Source organism: Otolemur garnettii, unplaced genomic scaffold, assembly GCF_000181295.1.
Source record: "Otolemur garnettii isolate 467f Iridium unplaced genomic scaffold, OtoGar3 scaffold00038, whole genome shotgun sequence".
Taxonomy (NCBI): domain Eukaryota; kingdom Metazoa; phylum Chordata; class Mammalia; order Primates; family Galagidae; genus Otolemur; species Otolemur garnettii.
Window position 1 is genome coordinate 5,803,678 of NW_003852433.1, and position 8,552 is coordinate 5,812,229.

At 47.8% G+C, this 8,552-nt stretch overlaps 1 protein-coding gene and 1 pseudogene across 1 annotated transcript in view; both read left to right on the forward strand.

The window, feature by feature from the left end:
* LOC100955135 overlaps positions 1 to 5,687 on the forward strand; it is a 100,146-nt pseudogene extending 94,459 nt beyond the window's left edge.
* The window catches only part of WSCD2 (WSC domain containing 2), a 116,440-nt gene that overhangs the window by 59,077 nt on the left and 48,811 nt on the right, over positions 1 to 8,552 (forward strand). Inside the window, exon 2 of the mRNA XM_012805198.1 lies at positions 5,661 to 6,591. Coding sequence (XP_012660652.1) covers positions 6,210 to 6,591 — 382 coding nt within the window. The 5' untranslated portion in view covers positions 5,661 to 6,209. The remainder of the gene's footprint in view (positions 1 to 5,660; positions 6,592 to 8,552) is intronic.

Consider the following 8,552-nt stretch of genomic DNA (forward strand, 5'->3'; position numbering starts at 1 on the left):
AAAAAAAAAAAAAGTGTGCATTTAGTCAGCTATGGCTGAGTGATTGAGGCTAAGTCCTACCAGGGAAACTCAGGGAACCTGGATAAACACATGCCTCAGAGTTATTTTAGCTGAGAGGTGAGGGAGCTGCGGCATTTATACCCCAACTGCCATCAGTCATTGGTTGAGACTGCTTCCAAATTTTATACTTGATCTTAGCCAAAAGACTGAGAATGGATACTTCCAGACATTAATTTCCTAGAATGCCTTCTAAGCACACAGGCATTGAAACCATTTAAGGTGTTGGGGAAAGCCCCCCAGCAAACAGATAGAGACGGGAGCATTGGAAATTTAACTCTGTGGGTGGAGCACATACAGTAGCTGCTACAGACATGCCAAAATGGCAGAAAAGAGAAGGGCCGACAACATTACCTACTGGTGTGGATTTGGAGCAATAGGAATGTTCAAACACTGCTGGGAGAAGTTCTGACCACCACCACTTTGGAAAACAAATCAACATTTCTTAGGATAGTTATAAGATGTTCAGACAGAAAGGCCTGGTGACTTCACTCCTAGGTCCATATTCACCTAACATTAATTCTTGCATTCGCATATCAGGGGAGAGGTATAAGGGCATTGGTGGCAACGGATGAGAAAAATCCTGTCTACCTGAGCCACACAAGCTGAGAATTCATAAGGGAGAAGCTCCGTGAATGAAAATGGGATCTTTACAGGCAAAACCACAAGTATTCTCTATAAATGATTATAATAAGATGGAACGCTTGCCCCTTATATATGTTAATATGTTAGGGTAATATTAAACACTTGCGTGTGTTAACTCATTTAGTTTTCACACCAACCAACCCTGAGATAAACACTATGATACCCCCATTCTCTGCGTGAGGAAACTGAGGTACTGAGAAGCGAATGACGGCCCCAAAGGATTATGGTGAGGATTGCAAGGTACGATGGCACTGAGGTGCCTAACACAATGCCTGGCACACCATAGGTGCTCAGCAAACAGCAGGGATTGCTGAGATTTTTGTTACTAGGAAAAGACCAAAATTTTGTCTCTGGCCTGGTCTCCCCCATTTCTTGGACACTTCCCAGAAGGTTCTCCCACCCAGACCTTCACAAATCTGGTTTCTCAGCCGTTATTTCTTGGCAAAGTGTGGATAGTCAGGTGCTCAGCTGGTGCCTGGGCCTGCTCAGTCCCCAGAAGCTGCCTCTGCCCTCAAGTCAGATTCTCAGGGCAGTGGAGAGAGGGCTGGCCACCTTCTCAGCCTCCTGGGCTTCTGTCCTGACCCCTTCCCAGAACCTAGAAGTGGGAGCACCTTTCATTACCAGGGAGGAGAGCCCAGGGCAGGCTGTGCCTTTTGTCTCCCTCCCCCCTCCTGGGCAGCTCTACCTGCCCATCTTTCAGTTGGCAGCCAGATACCAGAGGTTCATTCTGTTGCTAAAAATAGGCCGTGTTTAGACACTTGGAGGCTCCTGCTGGAAACTCAAACTGCAGTCACCAAATGCTGCCACTACGACAAAAGGGGACCCCTCAGCCTCCTCTCTGCAGAAACTTAATGCTATCCCTGTGAGGGAGATGGAGGGATTATCTGCCACATTCAATAGATGGGGAAACTGAGGCTCAGAGGGGTCTCATGTGAAATGAAGCCATGCTAGGCAGATCCTAGCAAGTATTGACTCAGCCCTGTGCATTGTCTCATCAAATTCTCCCCACGGCCCAGGGAAGGGCGTGCTATATATGGATGACTCAGTGTGGAGAGAAGACTGCCGCTCACTGAGGTGAAGGCCCCTACCTGGGTCTCGAATGGAGGGGATATTTATACAGTTGATTCCCAACATGCTATGAGCAAATACAGACAGGGATGGGGGGCTTGCTGAAGGCAAGCCCAGGCTGTAGATATGCAGCCTGTGGATTGGAAAGAAATATCACACCTGTCTCCCAGGTTGCCCGGAGAGAGGAGTATGTGAAACAATGTTTTTAAAACCTTTAAACACAGTGCCTGGCATATAGTAGGTGCTCAATAAATGGCAGTTAGCTTCATTTTCCCATTGGCTTGGGGGCAGAATTTCTGTTTAGAGAGAGAGAGAAAGCAGGAAAAGAGACAAAGAGAGATAGACTTGGAGAGACAGAGACAAAAGGGAAATAATGGCACAGGAGTCTTTGGGGTTCCATTGAGGACATGGGATTATGGCTCAGCAGGGATCCCTGAACCCCAGAACCACCCAGCGCTGAGTAACTGCAGATGCAGCCTCTGCAGAGACGTGAGGTCATGGTTCTTTGAGGCTGTCCCCAGAGTGCTTTGGCCACAGCGTGAAGCCATGGTTGTAAGTTTAAGCCCTGGGGGAGGGCCAGTCCCCAACTCCTTTTATTCATTTCCTTCGCCAGTGGATGAAGTGGTGATAGCACGGACTCCGTCTCACCTGCATGAGGCTCAGACCCCAGGGTCTCTTTCTCCAGATGAGCCCCCAGCAGCTTCCTAGCACTGGCAGCAGAGAAGGTACGGCTCACATCATCTCCTTCCCTCCCCAGACGGAGCAGGAGCCCCGAGAGCAGTGATGGGCACAGCCCCCTCCACACAGCCCTGGGGGCCCCTTTCATTTCCCACACCACCAATGTCTCGGTCCCTTTCTGTTCCCTGCCAGCTTCTAATGAGCTCATTATCCTCTTAAAGCCCATTTGGCACCCACTTAGAGAAAAGATGTGTTGAAATATAAAAGAACAAGGAGGGAACAACAAAAAAGAACTAGACCCAGAAATATCCTCAGAGAGGCAAAAAGCCACAGGGAACACCATCCTGAAATCTCTGTCTCCACAGCAGCGAATGTGCTGATGTGGCAAATGGTTTTAAGGTTTGCTTGCATGTGCCTCCCAGGGGTGGAGAACGGGGCTGGGCCACATCTCCTATGTGTGAGACATTCCTCTTATGATCTTTAATTCAACCCTCCCAACAATATATTTTTTTGAGAAGGGAGTCAAGAGTCCTGATGAGAAGAGGTATCTTACCTCAGTCGTGTGCTGGTGGGTAGAAGAGAAAGGATTTGAACCCAGGCTGGTTTGTCCCCAGAGCCTGTGTTCTTTCCTATATGCCTCCAGAAAGGCTGGTGTCATCCTGCTCCTCCTGTGAGGGCCGCTGGCTTCTTCTCATCTTAGTTCAGCTGCAGAAACATCTGGCATGTGCATGATCTATATGGAATACTCCAGGAGCACTGTCCACTGCCCAGAGGTTTTCAAGCTACCAAAAGACTGGTCTTTCTAAAGTGTTGGCGTGTGAAACTTCAGTGGGCTCCCACATGCACAGTCAGAACACGGCCTGGACTTCTGAGCGTGGCAGGCTCGTCCTCCTCCTGGCACTGTTCTTCTCTTGTTCCTTCACCCAGAGAACTTTGACACTCTCTTGTGAGACCTTTGATTACTCTTGCAAGATCTGCCAGCTCAAAAACCTCTCCCTGAGGAGGCCCTATCTGATCCTCCCAGAGTGTAGATCCTTACTTCTCTGGACTCCCACCTTCCAGAGCTTCTCACCCCAGGCTCTATGATCTCCCTGACAGTTTAAGCCAAAATGTAGGAGCTCATGTGCAGGGCTTATTTCTGGGCATACATCTGTTGTCATCAAATCCTCAAAGAAATTCAAGATCAGAATAGGTACATGGTTAAAAAAAGGCTTTGAAGTCAGGTGGTCTTGGGTTCACAACCCATCTGCCACCTCCCGGCTGTGTGACCCTGAACATAATACTTAACCTCGCTGCAAAATAGATAAACAGGTCTCCCTCCTGGAATTATTATGAGGCTTAAATAAGAGTATGTAGGTGTGTAGAACAAGGCTTGGCATACATCAAGTGCTCAATAAACATTAACTATTAATATTGATTGCTGTTCTGTATCTTGTACATACATCTACTGTGGGATTTATCATTGTCTATCTAGTGTAGTGATTGTTTAAATTGCTTTCTCCCTCGATCGACTCTGAATTCTCTGAAAGCAGAGAATTATTTATTTCTGCCTCCCAAGCACACACATAGTAGGCAATCAGCCTGTATTTTTAAATGAATGGAAGAATGGGTAGATGGCTAAATGGGTGAAGAATTGGATGAATGGACCGGGTGCTACAGTTCAGATGGATAGACAAGTGAATGAATTGATGGATGAATGGGTTAATGAATAGAGTAAAGGCAGGGCATATGGATGAATGGCTTAATGAATGAATGGGTACATGGATTGATGGATGACAGACGGATGGGAGGGTAAATAGATACATAATGTGACTCCACAGGGCATAGACTTTTGTCTCTTTTGTTCACTTATTTATTCCAAGTGTCTAGGAGAGTAGCTGGTGCTCAGTACTTAGTTCCTGAATAAATGGATAGCTGACTTTACCTTAACCCACAGTTAAGTGCCCATGAGGCTGCCTAAATCAGAGGGGCTGTTCTCATTCAATCTTCTGTTGGATGACAATGCAGACATTGGTGAAGGTTGTCATGGGGCTCCTGCTGGTGGTAATAGGAAAAAAATAAATGCCCAACTGGAGTTTTCTTCCTCTTTTCTAATTTACATTCTTTTTCCCCCCTTGACTAAAGGTCTTAATGGTTTACTAATAAAGCAATGGTCTTCACCCTCTGTGCTTATTACTGTTATCTGAGAGTACCTTGTGACCTCTTCAACCAGACATTCTGGCTGGAGCACTAGCACTCAGGAATCTTCACATGTACCAGGCTGCGGGGGATTCTGAATCAGCCGTTCCTTAGACCATACTCAGAGAGGTACAGTGAGCCACTGCTTGTAACTGGGAAGCAAGGGAGACAGGCTGCTGATTTGGGGGCTGAATTCTCAAGTGATGTCCAGACTCTGTGGGGAGTCAAAGAGTTCAGAGACAGAGAGTTCAGAGCTACAGCTTTGGATTTGGACCTCACTTCAGAGAGTCTCCAGAGAACACAACACCAGCTGTGTTACCTCAATTTCCTCATCTGTAAAATGGGGAAATAGAGGAATGTTGGGAAGAATAAATGAGATGACACACATAGTGGGCTTGGCACAAAGCTGGGCACACAGTAGGCACTCAGTAAATAATGAATGAAGAATATGCTGCTTCATAACCCTACTTCTCCTCTTTTGCCCTTCCTTGGAGAGAGAAGGGGAGAGAGCCCAAATCCATAGGAGAGAGCCCAAGGAGAGAAGGGATGCTGTCTCTCTGGCTTGCGACTTTATCTCCAGCACCTAGGACAGCACCTGGTGCATACTCAGTTTTACTAAATATTTGTTGGGGAAAAAATGAATAAAATTGATCTGGTTCAGAAGCAGCCAGGTCTAGCCGTTCACTCAAGGACTTAGGAAACACTTTTTGAACTTAAGGTAACACACAAAGCAGTGTATATTTGACAAACTACAGAAAGTATGGAGCACAGTAATCCATCCATGGGACCCTTGGGATACTGTTTATCCCCAAACTAGGGCCCAATATGTTGTAAGCCCTCAAAATCCCAGTTTGGTTTAAAAGAAGAGGCAGTGTCTCAGAAACTCAGGCCTGGACTTGTACCTACTACACCTCTTAAAGGGCTTTCCTCCCTTCTCTGGGGCCCTATACCCACCTTGAGGACACTGAGGACCCCTCTGAGTCCTGTGCTTTGCTGAGGGGGCTTCTGATGCCTGTGTCTGTACTGTTTTGCAGGTGGCAGCCCTGAGCCCTGATGCTTGACTGGATGGAGGCCCTCCAGCTTCTGTTCCCACAAGGCAGGCATGCCGAGCTTGGTCCCCAGGTGGGGAAGAGGCCAGAAATAAGGCCCTCAGTGAAATAATCTAGCTCCGACACACCTGAGGACCCGAGAAAGGGCGAGACGTGAACCACGGTTGTTTGTAACCCTCGGAATTATCTGTCAATTGCTATTTTCAAAGTCGTTTTGGGACTCTCTGAAATGAAGAGCAAGATGTAGAAAAATGGGACCAACTCCTGGGTGTCGTGAGCCTCAAAACTCGTTTCTTGGTCCAAAGAAGTTCGGTTTGACTTTGGGAGGGCTGGTGAGCCCGGTCCTTTTTTCATTTGACCTCAGCCAAAAACAGGACTTGCTGGACTCTGGCCTTGACAGTCACCTTTGCAGAGAGAATAAGACTGAGGACCTCCAGGGGTCCATCACTAAGGGCAGCTTGGGAGACTAAGCCCCTTTCTCTCCCCCAAGCTCCTCAGCCACACCCCTGTGAGCCAGTCCGGAATGATCCTGCTATGGCCAAGCTCTGGTTCAAATTCCAGCGGTACTTCCGCCGGAAACCTGTGCGCTTCTTTACCTTCCTGGCACTCTACCTGACAGCCGGGAGCCTCGTCTTCCTTCACTCTGGCTTCGTGGGCCAGCCTGCAGTCTCCCAGAATCAGGCCAACCCCGCTGCTGCAGGGGGCCCAGCCGAGGGTGCAGAGCTGCCCTTCTTGGGTGACATGCATCTGGGCAGAGGCTTCCGAGATGCAGGAGAAGTCTCGAGCATCGCCCGCAGGTATGGACCCTGGTTCAAGGGCAAGGATGGCAACGAGAGAGCAAAGCTGGGCGACTATGGAGGAACCTGGAGCCGCGCCCTCAAGGGAAGGGTCGTCCGAGAGAAGGAGGAAGAAAGAGGTAGGAGCAGGGAGCATCTGAATACAGAGCAGGCTCAGAGGAGGGAGGGGATAATAATAATAGCAGCTGTCCGTTTTCACCGTTTACTCGGAAACAGCTATCAGAATTATTGCTATAGACACACAGTAGGTTTCCTTTTTATTGCTACTGCACAGAGGAGAAAACTAAAGCGTGGAGAGATTAAGTAGCTTGCCCGAGGTCACACAGCTTGTCAACAGTAAGTCTGGATTTGAACCCCATGTCTCCCAGAGGTCAAAATCTGTCCTTCCTCTGCAGCCGTTATCAGTCCTTGTTAAATATACATGAAAATTAAAAACAGCCAGCATTTATCCAGTACTTACTATGCTCCAGGTACTGTTTGGTGGGTGTTATTCCTATGTATTTATCTATTTATTTATTGAGACAGAGAGATAGCGTGTCACTATGTTGCCCTGGGTAGAGTGCCGTATTGTCACAGCTTACAGCAACCTCAAACTCTGGGTTTAAGCAATTCTCCTGCCTCAGCCTCCCAAGTAGCTGGGACTACAGGCACCCACCAAAATATCCAGCTATTTTTTTGTTGTAGTTGTCGTTGTTTAGCAGGCCAGGGCCAGTTTCAAACCCACCCGCCCCTGTATATGTGGCTAGTGCCCTATCCACTGAGCTATGGGCACCAAGCCTGTTATTCCCATTTTAAAGATGAGGAAACTGAGGCACCAGGAGCTCAAGGTTACATAGCTACTACTTGGAAGAGCTGCTGTTCCACCAAACTGCCTCTCCATCCACCATGCCAGATCCCTTGGTGACAGTTCTCAAAGGACATCACTACCCTAGACATATTTTATTGCATTTTCTCAGCCTTTTATAGTCAAAAAGGATTTTACTTTAATTTGATTTTTTCCTGTCATTCATGGGATTGAACAAGGCCTCGATGATCCTATACCCAGTTAACAGACATGGAAACTGAGGCTTGAAGAAGTGAAGACACTTGTATAAGGTGGCACAGCTGGTCAGTGGCAAGGCTGGAGTTTAAATCAGGTCCATCTGGCCCAAATGCATGGCTAAGCCAGTCTCCTGGAGTCCACGGGCATCCACCCATCAGACCAGCATGTTGAGGAGGAACTCACAGCCCCTGCAATTTATGAGATTAACACAAGTAGACATTTTAGAAATTTGGGCCAGGTGATTTGGGAAAATAAATGACCAATTAAGACAGGAAAAAAACCTTATTAACTTTTTTGTTCAACTCCCAGAAAACTCTTTCTCCTACCAGTGGAGGGGAGCAAGGAGGAGAGGAGACTTATCCCAAATCACATTCCCTACCCATCTCACCTCCCCCTGGAACCATCCAGAAGACCCTACCTTTCTACATTTCTGTTTCTGGGAACCCAGTGTTCCCAGAGAAGTGAAGGAGAAGGTTGGGAAGAATGGATCGGGGGACTTAGATTCATATTCCGGCTCTGCCACACAGCCCAGGCAAATGGCTTCATCTTCTCACACTCAGCTTTGAAATTTGTAAAATGGGGATAACAATTCCTCACTTACAGGCTGTTCCTGGGAGTTTAATGAGGCAACAGTCCTGAACGCACCTAGCGCGATGCCTGGCGCAGAGTAGGTGCTTAGAGGTGCTCAGGAAGCTGCCTGGGGAAGGGATGACCATCTCTCTGCCTGGAGTACCTCCACGTGGTTAGCCCTACTGTTCCTCTATGGCTCAGCTTTGCTCATCTCCAGGAAGTTGTCCTGATACCACTCTAGGACTGACCACATTGCTCCTCCTCCATGATCTATCATGACCCTTATATGAATAGCAATTGTCTGTGCTTCTCCAAGTCCCTTGGTAGAATATGAATTCCTGGCTCAGTGCCTGTGGCTCAAGTGGCTAAGGCGCCAGCTACATACACCTAACGTGGTGGGTTCAAATCCAGCCCCGGCCAAACAACAATGATGGCTGCAACCAAAAAATAGCCAGGCGTTGTGGCGGG